The sequence below is a fragment of the Falco peregrinus genome, chromosome 18, assembly GCF_023634155.1.
Source record: "Falco peregrinus isolate bFalPer1 chromosome 18, bFalPer1.pri, whole genome shotgun sequence".
Classification (NCBI taxonomy): domain Eukaryota; kingdom Metazoa; phylum Chordata; class Aves; order Falconiformes; family Falconidae; genus Falco; species Falco peregrinus.
Window position 1 is genome coordinate 198,564 of NC_073738.1, and position 26,171 is coordinate 224,734.

General features: G+C 49.5%; 3 protein-coding genes across 5 annotated transcripts in view; 2 read left to right on the forward strand and 1 right to left on the reverse strand.

Annotated features, from left to right (window-relative positions):
• The window catches only part of LOC106112343 (endoplasmic reticulum-Golgi intermediate compartment protein 3-like), a 152,117-nt gene that overhangs the window by 10,584 nt on the left and 115,362 nt on the right, over nt 1-26,171 (forward strand). The window lies entirely within an intron of this gene.
• On the forward strand, nt 564-3,148 carry CDK5R1 (cyclin dependent kinase 5 regulatory subunit 1). The gene has a single exon (XM_005244519.2). It carries the CDS (start codon nt 660-662, stop codon nt 1,551-1,553), a length of 894 nt encoding a protein of 297 aa, XP_005244576.2. The 5' UTR covers nt 564-659; the 3' UTR covers nt 1,554-3,148.
• Nucleotides 2,804-26,171, reverse strand: part of MYO1D (myosin ID) — a 163,946-nt gene continuing 140,578 nt past the window's right edge. The window contains exon 22 of the mRNA XM_055789789.1: nt 2,804-6,260. Within this exon, the coding sequence (XP_055645764.1) occupies nt 6,104-6,260 (157 nt within the window). The 3' untranslated portion in view covers nt 2,804-6,103. The remainder of the gene's footprint in view (nt 6,261-26,171) is intronic.

A 26,171-nucleotide genomic window follows, 5' to 3' on the forward strand; every position in this document is an offset into this window, starting at 1 on the left:
CACAGCTTTGTAACTGAATTTGAAAGAATAAGCAGGAGGGGGAAGATGAATGGAAATAATCCAGCGAGAGTTTAACCTGCACTTGAGCAATTAGCAGCTAATCCCTTGGCTGTGGTAAGAAAGCCAGTTCTAAATACCAGAAAAGCATCGAGTGTTGCATAGCGGCAGGTACGCCGGAGGCCCCGCACGCGGCGGTGGTGGCCCGGACGGGCAGATGCGTCGGGCCGGGGTGGGGCGGGAGCGCAACGATCCCGAGTGTAAATTTGGCCTTTTTTATATTTTTCCCTGGTTTTCGCCCCGGCAGCAGCCCCCGTGCGCTCCCCGAGGGCCGCCGCTTCCCGCGCAGGGCGGGTCGAGGGGCGGGGTCTGGGTAGAGGAGGCGTGGTTATAAGCAAGCGGGGCGGGGTCTCTCTGCCGCTTTCCCGCTGGCGCGGCGAGCGCACGTGGCGGCGCGGGGCGGGGCGAGGCGGCGGCGGGCCCGCGCACTGCGCCGCCGGGAGCGCGCGCGGCGGCGGGGCGGGGCCGAGGCGCGGCGCGGCGCTGAGCGGCGGCGGCGGAGCGGGCAGCCAGCGCGGGGCCGCGCCGGGGGGCCGGGGCCGGGGGCCGGGGCCGGGGCCGGGGCCGGGGCGGGCGGCGGGGCCCGCCGGTCGGCCGGCGCCATGGGCACGGTGCTGTCGCTGTCGCCGAGCTACCGGAAGGCCCCGCTGTTCGAGGAGGGGGCGGCCACGGTGGGGCACTACACGGCGGTGCAGAACAGCAAGAACGCCAAGGAGAAGGGCCTGAAGCGGCACTCCCTGATCTCGGTTCTTCCCTGGAAGCGCATCGCCGCCGTCTCGGCCAAGAAGAAGAGCTCCAAGAAGGTGCAGCCCAACGGCGGCTACCAGAGCAACGTGACCCACCTCAACAACGAGAACCTGAAGAAGTCGCTCTCCTGCGCCAACCTTGCCACCTTCGCCCCCCCGCCGCCCCCCGCCGCCGCCGCCGCCGCCCTCGCCTCGGCACAGAAGGTGCCGCCGGCCGCGCCCGCCGCCGCCGCCGCTACCCCGCGCCGGGTCGTGGTGCAGGCGTCCACCAGCGAGCTGCTGCGCTGCCTGGGCGAGTTCCTCTGCCGCCGCTGCTACCGGCTGAAGCACCTCTCGCCCACCGACCCCGTGCTCTGGCTGCGCTCCGTGGACCGCTCGCTGCTGCTGCAGGGCTGGCAGGACCAGGGCTTCATCACGCCGGCCAACGTGGTCTTCCTCTACATGCTCTGCCGGGACGTCATCTCAGCTGAGGTGGCCAGCGATCACGAACTGCAGGCAGTGCTGCTTACCTGCCTGTACCTCTCCTACTCGTACATGGGCAACGAGATTTCCTATCCGCTCAAGCCCTTCCTGGTGGAGAGCTGTAAGGAGGCCTTCTGGGACCGCTGCCTCTCCATCATCGACCTCATGAGCCCCAAGATGCTGCAGGTCAACGCCGACCCGCACTACTTCACCCAGGTCTTCGCCGACCTCAAGAAGGAGAGCGGCGCCGAGGAGAAGGGCCGGCTGCTCATCGGCCTCGACCGGTGAGCGCCCGCCGCCCCCGGCCCCGCTCCGCTGCCCCGACCCGCGGCGCTGCCCGGCGGGGAGAGGCGGGGGCTGCTGCCGCTCCCCCGGGCCCGGGCCTAGGAGCAGGGGCACACGGGACGTCCGAAGCGCAGCCCCCCGGTTGCCCCCCCCCCCCCTTCCCCCCCCCCCCCCCCGCCCCAGGCCGCTGCTTCCAAGCCATGCCCCATTCCCGTCCCGCGGGCCCGGGGGTGCAGCGGCTCCGCCACCAGATTGATTTCAGCGAACTGGTGGAGGAGGGGTCCCCTTCGTCCCGTGTGTGGCCCCCCCCAGCCGACCCCTCCCCAGGGCAGCGGAGCGGGGCTTCGCGGGCGGGCGGCGGGGGCGGCCCCGGCTCCTGCGGCCGCAGCGCCCGGGTGCGGGGCCGGGCACCGCATAGCCGAGACAAAGACCAGGTAGGGGGGAAGAAGAAAAAAAAACCAACAAAAAACAAAGGAGGAAAAGGAGGAGGGGAAAAAAAGGAAGAAAAAAAAATTTTTTGCTCTAAAGGCTTCACCGGAGGCGGCTGAACGGGGCCGATTGTGACTTTATGGCGCCGGAGCAGCCGGCAACGGGACAGAGGCGGGCACGGCCCGGGGAGCCCCGGCCCTCGCCGCCCCCCCGCCCCCCTCCCCCCCCGCCTCCTCCCGCCCCTTTATTTATTTTCTTTGAAGAGACTCGAATTTCCCGAGCGGGTCTGGGTTAAGGGAAATAACCGCTACTGTATAATGACATCAATGTGAAATGTCTTGTTCCCATCGTGCACTGATCATGAGTATTGTGTAAAGGATCTACTTGAGTGTGCAAGCAAGGAAAGAATCTACATGCTGCTATATGAATACTTTTAGAACAAAAAAAAACCAAGAAAAAAAACCACAAAAAACTACTAACCGGGGGGGGGGGGGGAGAAAGAAAAAACCCTTCTTTATTCTTTCATTGTTGCTTTTACAGTGGTATTGCGCATGCAAACAGGAGCATTTTGTGTCTTAAAAAAAAAAAAAAGAAAAAAAACATTAAAAATAATAATCAAAAGAAAAACCTTAACAAGAGATGGCTGTACAAATTACACCCATGCACAAAGACCTGACACCACCCCGATACTGCAGTCTTGAGCTGGTATTCCCTTATCAGGCCTGGGGACTGATAAGTTTTTTGGGGGTTTTATTTTTTTTTCTCCGTGTGCACAGTTCTAGTTTAGTTCTGGTCCATCGAGCGTTAAACTTGCAGACGAGAGGGAGAAATAATGTGCCATTTATTTTTATTTTTTATTTTTCACTTGAAGCTCTTCATCGCTGTACATTGGACCCTGCTAATGATACATGTGTACGTACGTTTTTTTAGTGCAATCTCTTCTGTAGATCTTTGTTGACCAAATTGGTGGATATTGTTACTTATTAATTTATATTTGTCTCATTTTGTATGTATGTGTATAGTGTGTTTGTAAGTATGTGTGGTTTATAACCTGACCGACTGTGTCATGGGGCTCAGTGTGCCTGTAATTTAATCCCCTCCCCTTATTTTTATTTATTTTTGTACTGTGCTGATTAAATAAAAATGCACTGACCATCCATTACACAGCAGCGGTTCGTGGCAGACTCTTTTCTGCAAGCCCACACCTCCAGTGGCCCATTCGCAGCGTTGGGAAATTGGATTTGCTTTGATGAAAGAGGGTTTTAACACAGCTGCAGGTTTAATCGTGTTACCAGTGCTGGGGGGGTGTGGGGGTGTGGGGTGTGGGGGGTGTCACCCCTTCGCTGGGGGCTGGCAGAGGCGCTGGGCGAGCCGTGGGGTGAGAAGGAGCATCCAGCATGCAAGAGGTGAAAAAGCAGGTTATTGGGACACCAAAACTCCACTTTCTGTCTGTGCATCATCTTCTCCGAGCCACCGCGCTGGTCAGAAACTAGCACCGCCATAGTGGGATGCAACTAATTGATTGGGGTTTTTTATTTAGTACAGTGAATTATGTAAACAAACCCCCAGGTCCATTATAGTAGGTTTGGGGTTTTTTTCCTACTCTTTTACACATTAAAATATCACCGATTTAAACAAAAAAAAAAAAAAAAAAAAGAAAAAAAAAGGTTCATTGTATTATCGCCCCAGGCTGAAAATCAAAATTCAATTTAGAAATAGTTAATTTAGGGGGAAACCCAGGAATATATGTATTTTATATATATTTATATATAGATAGATATAGATATATAGATATATATAAAACCAGACAGGAACCAATAATATACTTTATAAAGACACATATCTTCGCATACAATATCGCCATCTCATAGTATTAGAATTTTCCTAAATCTGTGATTTATTGCTGTCCATCATGATTAGATACAACCATTTTATTGGAGGGATAGTGTATAAAAGTGCTGATTAAAACTCCTGCCGCTACCTTGCCTATGGGTTAGTGTTACTGGGGGGAACATTTGGACTAGTAGATACAAAAAGCGAGAAGTGCAAATAGAAAGGCACAGCAATGACAAGGATCTTCCTTCTGGTGCTTCCCTGGGAGGACACAAACAGGAGCTGGGGTGTCCCACGGCGGTGCCGTTGGCATTGCTCCTCCTGAGGAGCTGATGCTGGGATTGCATGAGGAGGCGGGGGGCCCACGGTGGTCCTGAGCCGCTCACGTGTGTGTGCTTGGCGAGGTTAGAAACTGCTGCGTGGGTGGGATGTCACCTCCAGGCTCCTGATGGCCCCAGTGGTGGTGGTGGGTGACTTGTGTTTGCCAGCATCTGGAAGAGCTTCTTCCTGAGGACTTGGGCCAGGGCTGATGCACAGAGCCCTCCGGCACAGCAGTCCACTGGGCATCCCGGAGCTGCTGACCAGGAGCAAATGCTGGTGGCTGGGATGTCGGGCCAGATGCCGTGCTGGGATGCTGGTCCGAGGCCAAGGACCATGGGAATGGGAGGGCTCTGGCGTGGGCCCTCCCTGGCAAAAAGTGCAGGAGACATTAAGCTCGTCCCATTTCCACACAGAGCTAGGCCTTATCTGCACCCGAGGCACCCTCAACCTCAGGGCTCGGTGGCAGTGGTTGGGTACAAACGCTGCAGCGACTTGTCCCTGTGCCCTGCATCCATGGCATGGCCTTGGGAAGCTTTTTGTTAACGGGGCATTACATGAAGAGCCTCTTCCAGGCTTTCAGATTCCTAAAATGTTCCATTAAACAAGTGCTCCCCATTTTCTGGCTGGGCTGGGACCCCCACGTCCAACGTGATGGAAATCCTGACCTGACCAGCAGTGCCAGGACTCAGTACGTACGATTCCAACAGCCCGCAGCATCACATGGCCTCCTCTGCTCAAAACCCACAGCAACAGCCCCGATACACAGTGGAAATAAAAAGCCTGTTAGTATGTATGGCTGTCCTGTAAACACCAAGCTCAAGGTCACCTGAGCCACGCAGCGAGAGGGACGTGGTGACACAAGACAAGCCGAGGTGATGCGCAATGCCCCGACATCCTCCAACCGTGGCTGGGAAGACTCAGGAAAACTCGTCGGAGGGAACAGCCTGGATGTTTGGAGTCAGGTTTGTGCTGCTGCCCCTCGCCTGCCGTGGACGGACGTGCCAGAGTTAGCGTTACATAGTGCAAAGCAAGGCAGCGGTGGCCTCAGCCCCCAGGCTCCACGTGGTTCTCAACTAACGCACCTGCAGCGGGTCCTGAGCCCTCCCTGAACCTCAGTGCTGGGAGTAACACAAAGCCACGTGGATCATCTAAAAATCCTGCAAGGCCACTTGGTCCAAATGGGAACCCACTGGATTTTCTGACACTGGAGAGGGTAATTAAGGCAAAAGCAATGCAGGATCAAAAAAACATAAAACCTCTGCACTGTGAATCCTGCTCTCCTTTCTGCTGGTGGACCTGTCTCCGACCAAGGTGCCTTGATGTGTGAGTGAACTCCGGGCAGGAAAGCAGCAAGCCTCGAGGTGCATCTCCATGTACCGTTGCAACTCCATGCGTGCTGGCAAGGCTGGAAGAGTGCGGAGTGTCTCCCCGGCATGGGAAGCCAGCCCTCCTTTCCACATCTGGCTCCGGTTCCATCAGGATTTGGTCTTACAGAACCAGACTCCCTGAGCCAGGTATCTTTGGTTCCTCCAGTGGAGGCTGCATAATATTGCAATAAGAAAAAAAAAAAACAAAAACCCACAAAAAAAAAAAAACAACAGAAGGGAATACTGGAGAGGGTTTAAGAAATCAATGTGGGAAAGGGTGTAAGTACCTATAAATGCTTTTTTCAGACTAATTCAGAAGCACTTTCCTGATATTCTGGCCTGTTCTGTAAGCTGGATAACAGGTCACTGGCTATTTTAAGCCTTCGTTGCATGTGGTAGTAAAACCCTCTCCTGAATTTGGCTTTGCTAAACCTCTAGCTTTAGAGATCTTTTTAGGCGCATGACCAAGTCACAGCTGAGCATCTCTAAATCAATCGCCTTGAAAAGTCCAAGGCAAAGGGAGGGCGATCAAAGCCCCAGTCTGTCTTTCCTCCGCTCGCTCACTCTCCAGGCTCGGCTCACTGCGCCAAGTGGAGGGGGATGCTAATTCCCCGGCACGCAGAGGATGAAACCGGAACGATGCTTGGTGAAATCCGGTTGGGATTGGTTAATCTTGGTTTCCACAGAGACGGTGCATTTCCGCCCATGCAGGCTGCACTGGACCGGGTTGGTGACGCTGACTTGCAGAGCGCGTTTCTCACTGTGTCAAGGCAAAAGGGAAAAGCGTCAGGCAGGAGGGCTGGGACAAGGCGAGGGAGACGGCTCTGGGCTGGGACACGTCCCACAGCGGGCCCAGCACACCGCGCTGAGCCAAGCAGCTCTAAGCCCAGCTCTTGGGCTCAGCCGAGCCCTGCTCTCGCACGTGGAAGGCCCCCACGCGCGGAGGCGTGCGCCCGGGGATGCCGGTACGCAGCAGGGTGCCCATGGAGGGTGTCTCTGTATCTCTGTGTGGGCAAAGCAGGGGCCAGGTTGCGAAAGGTCTGGGCTCTGCTGCCAGCTCCGCCATCCACTCACCAAACGACGTCGCCAGCAATCATTCCTGTCTCTATAATTACAAGAATGATGATGACATCCCTTTTTCTCAGCTCAGAGATTAAGAGTACTGCATGAAATAGCTAAAAGCATCACAGGTAGGGTTGATTTTTTTTTAAATTTTTTTTTAAATTCCCTTTCCAGGCAGACAGATTGACTGGCCATGCAGCCTCCCCCAGCTTGGAGGAGTTTGCTGTGTCACTGCAAACCATTCCCCAACTTTTTAACCCTTTAACCCAGCTTTGGGGCTAAAAATAATTCTCAGGAGTGAAATCAGGAGTTTCTGCCACCCAAACTGGTTTCTCCTTGGCTGTCTGGGTCGCTGCCAGCGGGGGACATCAGAACAGCACAGCCAGATGGCTGGTCACCTCTGCTCGGGCTAAGACAGCGTCAGGCATAGCTGGCAAGGACATCCCCCTTTGCTGAAGGCTATTAAAAAGCCACTATTTTAGATCACGAATTATTTTCCTTGTACTGTAAGCGGAGAAATGCCCGGCTGCTCCCTGGGCTGAGGCCAAGGTGCAGCCGAGCCGACGCACGAGCTCCAGCCACCAGCTCTGCCCAGCAAGCAGCGGGCGTTTTGAGGCCAGAGAAGTGCCTGCACAGGTGCGGCCTTGAGCCAGCACCAGCCCAGGGAAGCAGGAAGAGACAACCAGGGACTTGGCTTCTGGGCAATCACTCCTACGACCTCACCCGCACTTCAAATTCCTGAATTTCCAGCATTTCTTAGTATACTACGGAGTGGTTTAAAGACAGTGGCATGGACTCCACTGCCTCTCGCGATGCTCTAAATACAGTGAGGAGGATGCGCTGGGGTTCTGTTCAGCTGCCTTTAGCTTCCAGACCAGAGGTCTCGCCTTGCCTGAGCTGGTACGGCCTTTTCACTGATGCGGTGCAAGTCCCTGATGCTGCACAGGCTTTTACTTCATTAACACAGACTGTTCAAGACATGTCACATCCCATAAGCCGCATTTTTATGCGGTTTCACAATAATTAAGATGTTCACTGCTTCCATAACAGTGAGCGGCTGTTCGGTTGGAGGAGAATTGGCAGGGCAGCAGCACACACAGCCCTCACGTTGTCCCAGGTATTTAATACTTATTTACTCTTGCCTCAGTAAGTTGAGGCTAAAATCCCTGCTTAGTTTGCTATTTTTACTGTGTCTTAGCAGAATGAGCCACATACACAGAGGAGCCTCTTAGAGATTCTTGCCATCATGTGCTTGGACAGCAGGTTTAGCATTGAGTGTCTGTAACAAGGATAAGCGCTAACGACTTTCCTTCTCCCCCACAGCCCTCATCAAACCACAGGTAAGAGGATGGACGGTCTGTGGCTGTTAATAGTCACGCTCAGCTGACCCTCTTGCTCAGCAACGAGCAGCCCAAACTGGGGAGAGGAATGCCGTTAACCTGAATTTTGACCACAAGCAGGACCCAGGCCTGGAAATCAGAAGGTCCTTGATGTATTCTGAGCCCTGTGGCTGTGGGACCTTCCGCCAGAAGCTGAATGTCTCCAGGTCCCAGTCCTTGCTGGAAGGAGGAGAATCAATTAGATACACATCTACATGAAGCTAACATTGTGCAGGGATAGTGCGCGCTGGGGAAGATGCTCTTATCTTTGCCCCGTGTAACATTTCCATATGGTAAGGGCTTCACATCCCACCCTCTCCATGTTCTCCAGATCCCACCATGGCAATACTCATCCACTCTTGACCTCGTGCTGCTTTTCTGCATACGGGAAGTTTCAGCATCAAAACCTTTTGCTGGGGGTGTAGGACAGCTCTTGAACAGCACCCAAAGAGCAATCCGACCAGGGATTTGCAAGCCCATGTAGGGATTACAAACCCCGTCTTTGGTCTTCCCTGCTAGGCAACACAACGCGGAACCCTGCCACAAGCAGCTGGATGTGCTGGGACCTTGAGTTGCTTGGATGCTGCTCCCATGCTTAGTCAATCGCCAGCACAGAAGAGGTTGGAGGAAACGTCAGCTTGGTTTCCAGTCCATCAGGCACATCAGCATCACGCTTGGTGCAGTGGCAAAAAGGGGAGATGACAGCTGATGGCTGCTCTGGAGTAAGACGATTTGTTGACCGAAAGGGAGAAGACAGCTGCCAGCATCAGCTAACAAACCAGACTAAAGGACCTTCCAAACCCCACTGCTACAAGGAGATGCTACCAAGTAGTATAGCCGGGGAGACGTTTCCCTAAGTTCCTGCAGAATTTAGATTCCAAAGGAAAAGTCTCCCAGTGTAACCCTGGAAGTCCACCCAAGTCTTTCCTGCACAGGGGCAACACCCAGTGAAAATACCCTTTGGGGGTCACTGGTGACCTGCCAGCCCCACGCCAGATTGATGGCAGCGAAAGCAGAGACAAGTCCCACTGCCACTCAAACTGGGCCTGAAAACAGTTTTCACTGTATAATCCTGTCACACCACAGTACTTCGCTCTTCCATCTCTCCGTCTCAAAAAGATGATTCAGCCAGGAAAAGGTTGGTAAGGTGAAATTAAGGTGGAATAAACTTTGCACTATTAAATTTCAAGCTAGGAAACACACGTTTATTCACCATCCATGCTTTGATTCCTTAAGCATTTCAATGGTTGTTAGTATTTAAGGAACATTTATGAATTTAGTAATTGCTGATGAATAATCTTCTGGCCTTCTGGCAACTGAAAGGGCCAACTGGGTTTTGTGTTAGAGGTGGAAGATTCTTGTCATTTAAAGGCTGAGGGGCAGAACTGAATGTATTTATGACTCTTCTGCAGTTGAAGACACAGTCACTGTGCAGAGAGCAGAAAACAGTGCTGGAATTAACAGCTAAACCCAAGTTCCCCAACTTTCAAGATCTGTCTTTAACCACAGGTGAGCAATCCAAAGGCCAGGCTCTTCTTTCATCCTGTAGATGATTCTACAACTACATCTACATCTACATCCCACCTGATTTAAGGACCCTGTGTTGGTTCATACCTGGTTTCTTACCAAAAGCAATGCTCAAGCTTGTCCCTCTGTTCAACAGGCAACAACTGCCTGCAGATTACGTCCTCGGAAGACAGTAGGAAAGTTTCGGCTGCCTGGAGATGACCCCTGCCCTCATCCTTTTGCTTTCACCCTTCTCACACTTGCTGCATCCCAGCACCCCGTGGAGGGGCCATGCCTGCCAATGCGAGCGCCCTGCCCGGCAGATCCCACACCGGGGTGGCCGGAGCGCCCAGAGCTGCCACTAGACTGACCCTTACTACAGGCTGTGTAGGAGAACTTGTTCCAGACATCAGCCTCAATTTTAGTAAGTCCTTAACAGGCTTCCAAGACACTTCTGCCATCTCTCATGTACAGACACATGTTCAGGAGACTGTCTACAAGACATCAGAGCTCACGTAGGTACCAAGCACTGCCCTGCCGAGACCAGCCCCATCTGATGGCAGCCTTGGCTCTTCACCAAGCCCCGACGTAACCTGCACACCGACAGAAGTCAGGGCAATCAGGACAAAATGACAGATGCTGCTGCTGGGCATCTTCTGGGAAATAAAATTACTTATTTTTAACAATGATTCCATTAGAAGATACAGTGAGAAGCAAGCGCTGGCTGAGACTCTGCCAAGGAAGAAACGCCGGCCCTCAGCATCCAGGCGTGAAACTGCCTGCAAAATGCAAAGGGAAAAAAGGGCTTTCATGGGAAAGTCAGGATCTACCTCCCGCACTGCTCCAGTCCTGCCAGGGAACCACACGATGTTTTCTGCATATAATAAATCCCAAGGGACTAGTGTTTTCTGAAAACACAGGTCTTTTGATACAACTGCAAACAATATTTTTGGGGGAAACAGACTCTCTGCATATCCCAGCGGTGCAAGGCACAGCTGCTGCTCTCAGGGGTGGTGTGGGCTGGGGCTTCTCTTTGCTCTTGGGTTTCATGGCTCAGTGAATGCTGCAGGGCTGGGTGACTTCTCTTCCTTCATCTGCTCCAACCCATCACAGCACGCACACTGCCTTTATCAGCTCCCTTTGCTCATCTGTCCACTCACACTCATGAGAGGAGCTACTGGCAAACAGTTGAGGCCGTGGCTCTGGGCTTGAGCACACGTGTATGCGACGCACGCATGGTGTCTGTCCGTGCTGGAGAGCCACATCCCACAGTGAGAGCATCCTTAGAAACCCAGTGCAAGCCCATCGGACACCTGGGTAAATGCTGGCAAAACGGAAACTGGCAGTGAAGAGATGACTCCAAGTGGAAGCAGACTACTGGCCCATGAAATATTAGAGTTTTGACTGAGCATTTAATCCAGGACCTCAGGGAAAACACAAGCCAAGTAGCGCATAAATGGCCACAGACATCTGTCAGCACTGTTGATAATACAAAAGCATCTATGTCGCCAATAAGTGGTGGGAAACACAACAGTGAAGGGAAAGAGTGGAGAAAGATCAGAGGGAGTTTTGGCAAAGACAGCGGTGTAAGACTAGAAAGTTAAAGAAATGTATTGCTAAATAAATGTTGAGCACATGAGATGCTTCAGAGCAAACACAGATGACCTGGAGTGCCTCACATGGAGCTGTGACAGGTATGGAAGTACGGGACAGCACTTGTCGCTGAGACCCCCGTGTCTTTAGATGCCAGCCCCCTCAGGAATGTGCCCACGCCATGCCTGGGGACAGTGGCACCCCACCAGAGTCGCGGTGCTGTGGAGGTGCAGCACCCTCACTCACAGGGCTGGGGAGGAATGGGAGTTCAGGCAGATTTCCCAGGGTCTTTAAGCGAGGTGCTGCCTGCCTATGGACACAGCCAACAGTCAGAGAGCAGGAAATAGGTTCTTTTCAGGAAGCAAAATTTGGGGAGAAGATGGTAAAGCTGAGTACAGTAAGGGATTTTTTACGACAACAAACCAGAGGGATTAAAATAAGGGTAAGTTTGCAATGCTGTGTGAAACTCAGCAGCAATGGGATGTATTCTGGAGGGGATTTTTTTAAACAAATCTTTCTAGAGTTTTGGTCAAGCCCTCTTTCTGGAAAGGCAGGAATCACTCTGGACTACAAGTTAAGACTTCAAGAAAGCAGGGAGCTGCAAACAAGATGTTAGGAAGCATGAGGAGCAGGATGGAGGATACTAAAAAAATTGTAACACCTTATATAAGTCAGTGCTGCAGTCTCATCTGGATACCAGCTGCAGCCTTTGAGGGGGTTCAGTGATGGAAAAAAAAAAGGCTCACAGATGAAGGGAGGCTATAAAAAAGAAACCAAAAACCATCGACTATATTCTGCATGAAGAAAATACGTAAGGAGCGGAGAGCAAAACTAGAGAGGTCTAAAAAAAGGCAGCTTTCAAAGGCTTTGCTTCCTAACAACAGCCGAAGAGACAAACAGTAATATTGAGAATTTCAAGGTGGTTGAAATAGCCAGATTGCACCTTGCCTGGAAAGCTGCTGTGGCTCACTCCAGGCTGTGGTGCTTACTGCTGCTGGGTGGTAGAGAGGTGAGAAAAAACACGCAGGGTCTAAACCCACATTGGCTATAACATAGGTAATAAACATTTACATATCTGAATTACAACAAGTGTCATTTTTGGAAAAGATAAGTGTCCTCTGCACGAGGGTTTAAAGAACACTGGTTGTGTGGGCTGCATATTTGGCTGGGGAGGGCTGGGGGTAGATCTATCTCCTCTGACCACTCATGGCTTTCTGCAGCTTGCAGAACAATGATATTGGGGATGTTTGAGCTCAGAGGAACAGCCATAGTTCTCACTGTGAAAATTAACCCCACAACAGCTTAAACAGAGACAAAAATAGGGATATTTAGTGTCTCGACATGTACGAGCATGAAACCTGCACTGAAAATCTTGTGTGCGTTTTGTATCGCAGCTGCTGTAGCCTCTCAGCTTCGGACGCGCAGCAAAGCCCTGCGTGGGGAGAGCTGCTCTGCGCAGGGACTGCTGGTGACCAGCAGGAGCATCCCCCGCTTTGGGAAGCTGGGGCAAGCGCTGTCCCTGGGGGGTGTGTGGCATGAAGAGTATCACACCTAAATAATCCCGGGTGGTTGTTTCATTCCAGGGAGAGAGATATCCTGCTGCCAGTATTCAAAGCCCGCGGGCTGCCAGCGCTCTGGCACACTACATCTTCTCTGCTCTCCCACTGCCTCTCGGGGGGGAAGTAATATTTGAAACGTTGGCAGCTTCAAAGCACCAGGTCCCACTTCCAGAAGAGATTTACACACTTGGAGCATAAATTTCCCTAAGTAAGACTCAGATGATTTTGACAGCATCACCCCTGTGACTCCTCAGCACACTCCATCCTTCTTTGCTCTGCCATCACAGGGAGAAAACACCTTTTCCCATCCAGCTCCTATTAAAACACTCTGGCTCACACAGCTACAGAAGGTTAAAAGCAATGATTTACTATCCTGTGTACCCAAGAAAATAATTCAATGTCCTCTTTGCCTCCTCGCACTGGCTGCCAGGCTGTACGAGCATCACCAAAGGAAATCCCCCTCCACCCGGCAGTCCATTTTTAGCACTCTCCACCCCATGGGTTGGCTACCAACACCAAGAAGCCCAGGGCGAGGAGATTAACTGGGACCCTTTTTCAGGCGTAGATCAATCCTCTCTGCTCGTAACTCAAGAGCAACTGGATCAGCAGGGGATGCACGCTCACGGCAGGTAGCGTTCCACTCATTCAGCATGTGCAGCATTACCTACACGTGCACCAAAGGGACACAACAACGTCCTAAACCACAAAATCTGCTTTGTGAAACCCTCTCTGAGGTCTCACACCACAAAAGCACCAGACAAACAGGATGTATTTTTTTGCTTTTTAGAGACATATGGTTGTTGGCGTTGTAGAGCTCTTCCGTATCAGGTGGTCTTGGGGGAGATTGGATGCTAAGATGGATCAAAGCTATGGAAAAGAGAGACTACAAAGAAGTCAGACACGAATAAAGGAGATCTCAAGTAAGGATCAAAGGCAAATTTCCATAGTGGAAGGTCAGAACAAGTCCTCCAGGCATTTTAATGCCAAGAAAGGTCAGCTGAGCTAAACATGGCTGTGGCAGGTCCTCTCTCACTGTATGATTTTTCAAAATTATCTGCAGTCAAGTGACATGATACTGTGAAATATTTTTTGTCCTTCAAAACCAGCAAATGTTTATGGCTTATTTCTGATACAGTTTTGTACCTTGTGGTCTACATTCAGCCAAAGCACCTTCGAAGCCAGAAGAAGGGGCTTTTCAAAAGCCATTTTTCAATCTGCAAGAGAAGGACCAGGCTACAAAACTGCAGTGCCACATCGTTCCACTGCAAACTCAACCACTACATTTAAAAGTGGTTTTCAATTGTTTCTGGCTCAAACTTGCCCATGTGTCATTTTTCTCTGCAACTCACACTGTGCAAACCACAGAGCTGCTTGCCTTTGGTTTTGGGAACGGTACAGCACAACATATTACAACATCACGCTAGCAAGTTGCGTCAATAACTCTATTTTTGCCCTTTTAATGAGAAACAAGATTTGTTAATATCTGTATATTCCTCATGAAAAGCGTTATATATGTCCAATAGCACACAGCAAGGCAAAAGCAAGTCAGCTATTAATACTCTGGTCTGCTGGCGTCTGCCTGGTACACCTAGGTGGTTCCTTTTATTCATGTCTGAACCACAGAAGCCACTTTCCTAAGAAGACGGCAGCTGCCACAACACTGATGTGCTTTTTTCATGATGTGTCTGTGGTAGAACCAGGTACATCCCTTCTATCTGAGGTGTAAACCTAGCCCATTAAATGTTTAGCTCTCTCATTCTTAAAATGCATTTATTCCTACTTCAACCCAAGGTCAGGCAATCCCAGAGCAGCGCCAGCAAGCTGTGCTTTGTTCTTCATTTATTTAGTAACTGGGGCATTTGTGCATCCATCCTTGCTAGCCAGGGCGTGCTTTCCAGAAAGTCAGCGAGCTGTAAAATATTTGTCTCTTCCAGCAAAACCATTCGGTTCACGTGCTTCTGGGCAAAGGAGGATCCGCAGGGTGATGGACAAGGGGCTGCTCCTCCCCTTTCCAGGGCTGTTCTCCGTCGGGAACTTGGGATAACAGCCAGATTTCAATAAAATACCTAAGCAGCTAAAAAGCAGGTTAATAGGGGTCAGGTCCCAGCCACGCAGCCTTGCAACCGATGCGGACTGCACGCCAAAGCTCTTATTTTATGGTGGGAAAGCCCCAAAAAGTGGTTTTGAGACATCACTTTGCAAGCACACTGTGTGTGTACCCTAACATCCCCTTTCCTCCATCCCTGGGATATTTGATGGAAATAAAAAGGGAATGTAATGATCCTGTATCCCGTGAAATTCAAGAAAAGGATCAAAAACTCACAGAAGCTTCATCCTCCATCTGAACTGGGGTGAACGCACCCCAGCCCTAACACAACTGCCGTCTCCAAGCTGAATGTGTTGGGACTTCAGGGTGGAAGAGATGTGCTTCAGGCTGTGCCCGAACAGGTGGGTTATTGCACTGACACCCTAACACGCCGCAAGCCCAGCTCCAGTGCTTGGGACTGCAGGGAACTGCCTGCTCTAAAATCTACAGACTGCTCCTTTTCCCTCCCCTGGTCCCTGCGTGCAGTTTGATACCACAGGAGTTAAATTCATGCCAGAATTCAATGCATTTTGCACTCCCCGTACAGCTAAAATCATAAGTTTTGCATCAAGTCTTCACCATGCTGCAGATTTACAGGCTGGCGGTACGCAACCATGTTGGGGAGGGAAGGAAAAGGATGGGGAGAGCTGGGCAGGAGGCACGTGGGGTTTGTGGCACCCGCTGACATGGGAGCGGTGGCAGGAGGGAAGGTGCCCACATCATTTCCATCTCCTCAAACACCCGTGAGGTTTCAGCAATAACACGAAGAGAAGCGTCATCTGAGGCTTACCCAGCAGCACCTGCCTCTGCAAGGAGCAGAAACCAGTTCTGGTGCAGAATTATGAAAGAAGTGATCTCATTAGGTAAGGAACCACTTCCCTGGCTGTGTAACATCCTCACTGCCGTGGGCCGCCCTGCCTGCACACATGGTGCTGGTGTGCTCTGTGGCTCAGTTTACATCCTACCTGTTTTGGGATAAACAGAGGAATTTAGTTTGAGGATGATGGTTACAGACGTTACGGTCCGGTGACGTGTGCCACTTGCCTTCATCTACTCAAACTGACCCAGTTCTCAACATCACAGCTTTCCCAGGGTGCAGCACCAATATATAAACTACAGCTTCCTCTGAAGTCTCCAATTAGTCATATTTTCTCAGCTATTCTGAGTCCTGGCAAAGCTTTTGAGAATCAGCTCTCATCCAGCTTTCTGCTTTAGTAGCAGCAAACGTGGCCACAAGACGCTGGAGTGTTACATATTTTATAAAAACCACTATGCCAAAAATAGGATTCAAAGTCCTTGGCTGGAGACAGAGTAAAAGCAGAACATCGCCTCATTCACAGGGTTATGCCAAGAATCTGTATTATAAATGCACCAGCACATAAATAAAATAAGACCACTTAGGAAGATGAGCGCAGACTTGCCTTCTGTTTAGGACATCACAGACCTTGGTTCCCGGGCAGGCTGAGAAGCAGCAAAAGTCTTTCCTATATTTTCTTTTTGGTGCTGGTCCTCTCCATCGCCCAGCCAGCCGGCTGAATTCATCGGACCTGACCTGCATTTGATGGGGTGTACACAGCCCACGGTTGCAATGTCCCTCCTCAAAGGATGCTCTCGGTCTGTTTAGCAGGTGCTGATAAAATTCTGCTGGGTGAATTTTCAAAGTTTGAGGAAGGAAAAAAAAAAAAAAAACAACACAACTTCAAAGGGCAGCCGGCATTTTTCAGTCATCTGGGATATATTTACTCAACTCCTGCGGGAATGCAAGGTATAGGGAGCTGACGGTAAGGACAATAAGTACAGGATTATTCAACTGTTCACAACTCAAATTTAAAAGAAGCCAACAATTTTCTAGCATCAAATAGTGGTCAGAACAGCTGACGGGTGCATGACGTTGGAAAATGATGCCACAGCAAAGCGCTGCTGTTGCTCAATCATTTCCCTTCGATACAGACATAACCTATAGTCATCCTGATGGATGAGCAGCTCTGCTTTTCCCACTGGCACATGCCGGGCGGTGAATTAAACAGACATTTTTAGAGTCTGGCAGAGGTCTGAAGTCACAAAATGGGGGAAGTTGCCACTGACCTTCATAGAGATCCCCTAAAATTATTATTAAAAAAAAAGTAAATCAAAAGTGTACACACTTTAGAAGTTCTCCTTTTGTTTTTCTCTTATTATTCTTTGGGATTAACCTGTGCGAGTGAAACTGCCAGGAAGGCAGCTCAGACAAGCGGGAGGGCAATTTGCTAAGGTGAAGCCACAAGCTCGGCTTCTGCCAGCACCGACAGCTACGATGCCACTGGAGCCACAGAAATGGAGCGGATCCGGGGGCTGGCAGCCACAAGGACAATGGCACAGGGGCTCTCCCCACGAAGAGGGGCTGGGAAATGGGGATGCTTCGTCACATCCCACCCACGGCTCCGAAAGCTTTGGTTCAATAACGCCTCCGTGGGGTGGCCGTGCTGGGGACCTGGCTGTCATTGTCCCCAGCTGCTCTGGCTGCGCTCCTGCCCTGCAGCCCGTGAAACACTGTGCTGTGCAGGCAAACAGTTCAGCTCCATTATATTGTGCACACATCACCGCTGAGCTCATTAAAGCCGGAGCCGGGAATTTAATGGGAGGACTCTGACATCCCGGGGAACATCCACCGCCAGGTGCACTCGCTCGGCACCACACTGCAGCTTCAGTGCAGCCGTAATTCACCCGGACCCCTTTGAACGGCGTGTGACAGCTCATGTGTGCATGCAGGGAGGGGGTAATGGGGAACGACTGCTTTTAGCACTACAGCTCTCAGTCACTATAGCAACCTGGATATTCATCATCCCATCTGATGCTTCATTTCTGCCAGCCAACCAGGGGCTGATGCAGAGCAACAAGAGATGGGTTCATTTACTGCCTCTGATGATTGCTGCTCGCTGCACCCGGATAACCCCTGTATACGCTAATACTCCATGAATTCCATTTTCTGAGGGTTTTTTTAGAGTTTACTGGGGATTGTCCTGCTCAGCACTGCTGCAATAGCAGAAGCACTGGCACAGAGGACTTTCAGGCAGGGTGTCACCATGACCTAGTTAGTGCAGGACGAGGTGACATCATGTTAAACTGCCAGTGGCTTCTCGCTCCTCTGGACCACTCTGTCCAGTAGCAATGCTGAATTAATCTGACCCCGAAGGCAGCTTTCCAACAAGGAGGCACATACCTCTGGCCATTGGTATAACCTTGCTCTGTCAGTATGAGAGACGTCGCCCCTCCTCGGCTCCTCTGACCTGGAACAGCTGTGCTTAATCCTGCCTCCCTATTTCCAGATCTGATCTGAAAACCTAGATTTTTCTCCTTTTCTAATAGAAAAGAAAGAAATTAGCTAAAGCTTCAGGGGATAGAAAAATGCCATTTAAAAAAAAAAGGTGTTACTGTGCTGTATTTTCCTGCAGCTTTTCTCCCAGAGAGAAGCCACATTCCCATTCAGTCTCCCTGTGTGAAGCACGATTTTTATCACATAGTGTCTGATAAAAGGTCACACTTTCACAGGCAACCAGCAACGCAGACGAGCATTTTCCCCAATGATTCAGGCTGGCAGCATCAGGGCTATCCAGCCCAAAACCACCAGCTTGTTCCTGAAAGCTAAACCATGATTTTTTTATCCAAGGGGAGCGCAGAGGGGTGGGGTGTGCTCAGGTTAGCACGGTGTTATGCCAGTGAGGAAGACAGCTCCTCCTCTCCCAGCATCCACACTGTGACATTTTAGCCAGGGAAGCTGAATCATCCTTCAATTAATGACAGGCTTTTAACCTGATGTTGAAGAGCCTCACTGAGGTCTCTCTCCTGTTAAAAACATTTCTCTCTATGGCCAAAAGAAGAATGGTTCAAACACAGTGATTTTCCCACCCTTTGGGTTTACGCCATCCCCCCTCTGGGAGCCATTTGATGGGGAGGGACCTGGCAGCAGGAATGCTGCAGACAGCACGGTGTTTCCTTCAAACACATCGCCCTGCCAGCTGCCTCCCGAACCAAAGGCAGTTTAAAACATGTACCGGGCACTGCGGAACAAGGCAGGGAAGACTCATTAGATGAAGGGTGACAGAAGGGAAAGGGAAGGGGAAGAAACAAGTCAGGGTGACGCAGGGCACAGACCTCTCGATTGCTCCACCACCATGTTTTAGCTTTTGAACCAACTGCCACTTCCCTCTTATTTCTTGGGTACCTCAAGAGACAGCTGTAAGCACGCAAGGCTTAGAAAGGAGTTTTAAAGGCAAGAGAAGGTCAGAAGAAACCTTAGAAGTAAGATTGTACCAAGGCTACTGAAAAAAACACCGAGAAAGAAGAGGCCGGGGTGTCAGGAACAAGAACCTGGACCACGGAGTGACTCAGTGCATTTGGGTTTGACTGCCAGCATCCTGATGGGCTATCAGTGCAGCCCTGGAGGTGGAGGGAATTTTTGGGATGGTGTTTGAACAGGTTTACAGCTGTTCTCAGGACATCAGGGGCTGATGCACCTCATCGACACCAAACTTTCCCAGCAATGCTGGTTTTGGGGGTGGGGGGTAGTGGTGTTAAGTCTTGAGAAAATTTGGCCTCTGTTTCTGAGCACAGGATGGTCAAAAGAGGCATGGTCATTAAGGAGAATTTGGATTACGGAAAAGAGAAGACAAGAGCAATACCTGCAGCAGGCAATCAAGAGGTGGTCCAATTAAGGAGGAAGCAGTGGATTTCAGAAACGGACGAAGAATGGGGATGGTTGGACTGCGGAGGGCTGTGAGCTGCCTCCATTCCTACAGCACAGGGAAGAGTTGCTTCTACTGCCTCAAAAACTCTGCTGCATAAAATTGTCCATGCAGGAAAGCTCAGCTATCACCAGTACTGACATCATCACCTCTCTATCATCATTACAGCATCCCAATAAAATGTTTTGAGTCTAAACAAATTTCAGGTATGATGAAAGTCATCACTGTTCCCATCAAAAACATCAGAGTGAATCAGGTTTGGAGACATGAAGCTTGGGGAGAAAAAATGACGAGGCAGACTTTGTAAGAAAGATTTTCCTTCCATCACAAAACTTAAAAGTCAGGAAAATCCTCCAGTAGCACACAGTACCATGCAGGTATTTAAAAAGAGGAATTCAATTCTGGACTCCTAATGTCCTCTCCAGGGACCAAAGGCAGTCAGATTAGCTTAAAACAATGTGACAGCCGACCTGCCAGGAGCTTGGTATCAGCCACAGGCACTCCCTGGAACAAAGAACTGAGCTGAAAAATATAACCCTATGACTAATGATTAAAGGCAGCCGATTCCTCTACATTTCAAGCCAGAGGATTCCTAAGAACAGCACACTTTCACTATGTTTCCTTAATATTACAGATTCATGATGCCCTGCAAGGCATCAAGGATGCTTCTTAGAACCTGGACTTAGGCTACACCAGGAAATCAATTGTTTATGTGATAGCAAAATGACAGGCAGGACCTTAAGTGGATCTTGTGTATTCAGAGAGGTTGGGCAGCCAATTTGGTTTTTATTATTTCAGGAGCATTCGCTGAGATGTTCCAGAGTAGGCTTGGTATCACTTCTGCAAAGTAAAGGGCTCTGAAGCTGCAATCCCAGAATAAAAATGCTGGCGCTTCTGCTTCCCTTTGTTCACTTGTCTTTATTCACTGATACATTAGCACAATTCACATAGGCAGGAAAAAAGGCACTTGCCATGAGGAGAGACAACTATGCCTTATTTAAATATCTGACCTATTTCTGCTTTTCCTTTGCCTAACTTACTCAACAAGAAGTTTGGATTTGCAGAAATAGCTGAAATAACTTAGTTGGATCACATGAAAGATACCTCTTCCTCGTGGTAAAGCCAGCATGAAAAACAGGTGCACAAACTTAAAGATTTTTACTTATAGAAATGGAAGGTTTGGAGGGGAAATGCCCTGATTCCCACTACATTCACCATTTGCATTTGCATTACAGTAACATACAATTTTCATTTCAGGGTATGAAGTGACTCCACTGGAGAACGACACCTATGTGAACACATCATGGACATATACATTCAAACATCTATCATCAGCTGGCCAACCTGGAAGCACAGCAGTTCCTGACTCTCTGACATTCAGCTTCTTGCTCAGTAGGCAGGGTGATCTCATTTTGGAAATCACAGTCTGCATCAATACCCCTGTCCTCCTAGATGGGCTTTTAAATGAATTCAGGAGCACATCATGCAGCTTTCGGCAAGGCGAGGCTCAGGGAAGATGCAAGAAATGATTCAGACGAGCCAAGGGAAGTGCTGGGGAGGGACGGTGAAGGGCTGAGCGACTGCTCGTGACCCAGCAGCGAGGCTGTCGGTGCCCTCCATCTCCCTGGAATAAAAATGGGTCTGTTCCCGAGCAGGCTTAGGATGCAAGCTTTAGAGCGCAGACACGTTACTAGGCACAGTAAAATGCTTTTAATTACTGTCTGGCACAGTTTGCATTCTCAGCTGCAAAAGAATTGATTCTTCTTCTTATCTTCCCTTGCAGCGGAAGGTACAGTTTTTACTTAAATGCTATTTCTGTTGATGAGCCTCTTTCCTTCCCACCCCCGACCTGCTGCTCCATGTAGATCAGAACGAGTGCCAAAGGCTGTAATTGCTGGCAGTCACAGGCAGCACCACTGCAGCGGCTCCAACAACATTGCCATTATACCAAACAACTTGGGACCCTCCGTGCCTTTGGATTCACCCCTCTCCTTCACAAACAGCCCACAGGGATTCGGTGATGCCCCACCACGGTTGCAGGAAAATGGACCTGGTGACCTGCAGGGTTTTATGCTCCTATATAAATTTCTCCAAATACAGGCAAGTTTGGCAGAACAGAGTTATTCTAAGGATAAGACATGGCGTGATATATCCTTAGGTTTCCAGTCTAAAAGGGATACTAATCACTTCACCAGGCTGTGGCAATGATGACTAACTACAATCCCTGAGCCACGTAAAATGCTATTTGGGGGTACCAAATGGTGGTAGGCTTACCATTATCATATCCATCTTTTAGTAGGCAGAATTATCAATATTTTATGCTTCTATATTTCAGAGTCTGTGCTAGAAGAAATCAGCAGATTTACACATGGCACTGAGAAATTTGCTACATCAACCAAATGCCTGCAAAGCTAAAGCCATTAACAAATCAAATATCTGTGGCTCAAGCATTCAGTATTAATCTATTTTGCTGCAGTCATTCCAGCTGAGCAAAATCTCTTACCCACCCCAGTTTCTAATCAGCTTCCATCCTCCTCTGGGCTTACCAGAGTTAAATCTTTCACATTGCTCTCTGTGATAAGTTGAAAAATTGAGCTGCGAATGGGGAAAAATGAGTTGCAAAGCAAATGCTTCCACTAGTAATAGATTAACTCTTTGTTCCAAGGCTATCCCATCATTTCAAGAGGCTTCCTATATGTTTTCTGAAGAGCCATTGCAGTGACAAGATAAGATACCACCACTGTGAAATAATTGCTCGGAAAAGAATAATTCGTCTGCTCTCAAAGGGTATGCCCGCACACGAGCTGGCTATAGAGCTCAGTGGTAGCACCACCAAAATGGCAAGTGAATCCCTCATCTCAAGGCGTAACTCACCACAGGACTACTTGACACTCATCTTAACACTTCCAAATACTTTCCGCTAACACCACAAACAAGGTATATTCTTCAATCAAGTTTAACTGCATCTCAGGATCTTAGTTTTTCACAACAAAAATTTTTGTTTGCAAGTGACAGGGGTAGCTGATGAGGGGTTTTGAGTAAATAAGATAAAACCAATCTTTTTGTGAAACAGATCTGTTGTCAGTTTCGTGATTCTCCCTTCCTGTCTGCAGTGGACTGAACTGCCCTCCTTCCCCTTCACAGTCCCAGGGCTGCTTTTTCTCTAGCTCCAACAGCTCTATACGCAGAACATACTAATAGGAAAACAGTTGACAACATCCAGGGCATCTGTTAATGCCACAGCTAGAAAAAAGGACATGAGGGCAGAATATGGCAGTCAGATCTCTTAACACTCAAGCACATGGTCGCTGGATCACAGTGCTTGGAAACATGCTGTACACAAACCCCAAAATCCACCACGAAAAAAACAGAAGATCAAACAGAATGAGTGTAGGTGCGATCCCTTGGCAGAAAAGTGCTAATGCTCTCCCTGATCTCTTCTGCCTTGGCACAGATCCTGCTCGTATCAAGGCGATGCACTGAGCAACGTCTGTATCATGCCAAGAGTTTGGTATTAAGCCATCTTCTCTATTGTTGGGTGAACCTCCCCAGCTTGTGCACTGCAAGCGATTAGGTTAGACGATTAGAAAGTGTCTGCCTGACCTTGAGATCAATAAAAGCCTTCCTTAAGTCATGCAAGTTTCTCTGGGGCTAAAATCCTGCCGCGGACACAGGGGGTCGACAGGCATATTCAGATCGCTGCGAAACAGAGGTCATAGCAATCCCACTGCTACCAAGGTCAGCGCAGCATCGCATGACAGCCAGCACGAGCTACTCAGCAAGCCAGTCTCAAAAAGCCTACCTGAAAATGACCTGGTAGCATATAAATCTACTTCTGTGCTTTTGTGAGGCACTGCCTCAGCAGCCCTGCTGATACGCAGCGAGGTCAAGCTTGTGGCGTGCTATTAGGATGCCCCGGTCCTGATGCTGAAAGGAGATAGACTCTTTAGACCAGCATTTCCCAAAGGCGATGATACTCACTTGACTCTTCTCGGTGTATGCATCTTCACATGACACTTAGATTCAGGGGAGAGCTAGCTACCTTTAAATTGCTGCATGTAATTATCTCTGAATTCCTGCAGCACAAGAGGGAAACAGCTGGAATTACTGGCACCATGTGTAAACACTTGTGACCAGGAGAAAGCAGGCTGCTGACAGGTAATTAAGTGCTCCTTAACTAGTGTAAACGCTTAGGTCACTAACTGGAACGGCTTCTTTCTTTTGCTCTTTCTGTCCCTCCCACAAGGAGCCGAGCTGCTGCCAGCAAAAAGTCAGCATAATTAAGAGTTTATTAATCTGCAGTTCTATACTCAAAAATAAAACCTTTGCAATGATTTTACATATCTTCTGTGATCTCTGAGCAATCTGAAACCACAACCCACGTGCGTTGTTGCAAGGATGAGAGGTGAGGTTCAGTCCTTGGAGAAGATGTGGTGATACAGGAGCAGGACCAAAGCCTCAGGAGCATTACCCGGGAAGCACTTGGTTCCCGTCGAGTGAGGCTGCAGCCAGCATTTACCAGCCTGCAAGTATTGCTACAACTTTCAAAGCTGCATTTTTAATGTTATTTAAATTAAAACCAAGATCTGATTTTAACTTCATAAATGTGGTCCTCCTCGCTGCACCCACAAGCAAAAGCTCCCCAGACTGATGTGAATCCAACACAGTCCCACATCCTTGCTTTTCTGATGGTACTCCTATTAAACCCAAGCGGGGCTACATTATCACGCCCAATAAGCACAATGCCCCGTGACACCAAATCAATCCCAACTGTAACAAGCACTTCAATATTCTAGTGCCAGGTGTCCAAGTCATACATTCAAACTTAAGATTACTAGGATTAAGTGTTTGAAAACAGAGGTGTGATGTGAGAGGAAGAAAAGGCTTACCCTGCAGAATTTGTTCTGCTCCTTGGGTAACCAATGGCTAATTATCACATTTTCCCTTACACATACAAACTGCATAAGTGAACCCTAAACACTTGAGATCTGCTCCAGAGATAACTTCCAATTGAGATAAAGGAGCAAGTGGTAACAGGAGATGATTAACAGCCTAACATGGAAAGTTAACCGGCAACAGCATGCCCAATGACTTACAAACTATTCTCCAGAGTACGCTGGAGTAGGAGCCCAGAAGTCCAATGCTAGTTAGAACAGCTGTTAACACCAGCGTAATGAAGCACATTTAAGAGGTGTATTAAATTTCAAAGGCATTCTGGATGAAACTGGGCTGGGCAGCACGAGAGGCAGGCCTCCTGTTCCCATCTCTGCCAAAGCTCCAGTCTGCAATCTCCTTAGATATAAGCACGCTAGCCACTTGCCTCCATGATAAAAGACACAAGGCTTTCAAAGAAATGATCAGAGGAAAGAGAAGTTAACATACTGCTTAACTTACACCCCTTGTACTCCCCAAAGACAAGTCTGACAGCCAGGCACATAGCCTCCTCCCAGCCCTCCATAAAAACGTTCACCAACAGAAGGCAGGGCTAGAAAACAGAATTTGTTCGAAGCCACAAACAACAACCCCTCTCTTTGCATACACCGTAAATTTAAAAGAAGCCAGTTGTTTTTAGGAACTGAAAAAATCCTGAAGCAGCTAGGATATTACTGTGGAATGGTGCTAATTGCTGTCCCGGGCTGCAAATGACAGACGGCAGAGTGCCCAAAGCTGTCACCCAGCGCTTGGCTTTATACGGACCACAAGTTTCACTTCAGTTCTCACTCTCATTTAACAGAATCTCAGAAGTATAGTAAGGATGCAATTAGTTTGTGTTGGCCTATTAGTCACCATTTCCACTGCTGAAAGCATCCACATGGCTCTTCATACTACAGTGAGAACCATCGTCATCTGCTCTCTTGGTCTGCTGCAAAATCCCTGACCTTTCCTGCCGGCCCCGAGTTCCCAGTTGAGACTGAGAGAACTGGAGCCTCCTGGGCTGCAGACGCTTACCTGGGAGGAAGCTGGGCAAACTGCAGAGCAGTTCGGGCCACGTCTCCACCAGCACCCAGCTGCTCTGCATCCTCTTTCACAGAGGAAACCGCAACCCAGACCCAGCCTCATGATAGACTTGCGTGGCCACAGGCTCCGAAGCCCACTAAATCTCATCTTCAGAGAACAACACTGTGTATGTTTACAGGAGAAGCACTTAGGTGGAGCAGATTAACACCTGCCACCACTTCTGACCATACCTCAGTCTGTTTTTCTTTCAAGGTCTATTTGACAAGGAAAAGCCAAAAGACAATTGATGGGCTGCACCTGTGCCACGAGCAGAATGACAGCTTTGAAAGGGATTTTCCAAAAATTCCATTTTAGCTTCTATATGCAAAGGTCAAAGCAGGAAGGAAAACCCCTATGGTGATCCAGGACTTGCAACGAATCTGAACAATGAAGAGCACAATCTGCCTGCACTGCCCTGCTCTCTCAGGGCAGCAAGCAAGCCCAAGGTGTCTCCAGCTTTTCTCATGCATTTTTCATTCACTGGCTACAGGTTATTTTTCCAGATCTGGAGGATGAGCAATTCCTGCAGCCCATCAATACTGTTCAGCTGTCCAGAAAAGCTGTTATTGATGAGACTGAACCAGTCACCTGAGGTTAAATGCGCACATTACCCCCGTCCTGTGCTCCCAGCTTCGGTCTGACCCAGGGAGCTGGGGATGCTCCTGCTAGGTCTGCTCCCAGCAGAGCCCCGCTCAGCCCCAGTCCCTGAGAAACAAAGCCACGGGATGATTCAGGCTGGAGGGATCGCTGAGGCCACCTGCTCCAAGG

What these genes read in the sequence shown, in the direction of transcription:
- CDK5R1 (XM_005244519.2), top strand. Translation starts at nt 660, where the DNA reads ATGGGCACGGTGCTGTCGCTGTCGCCGAGCTACCGGAAGGCCCCGCTG.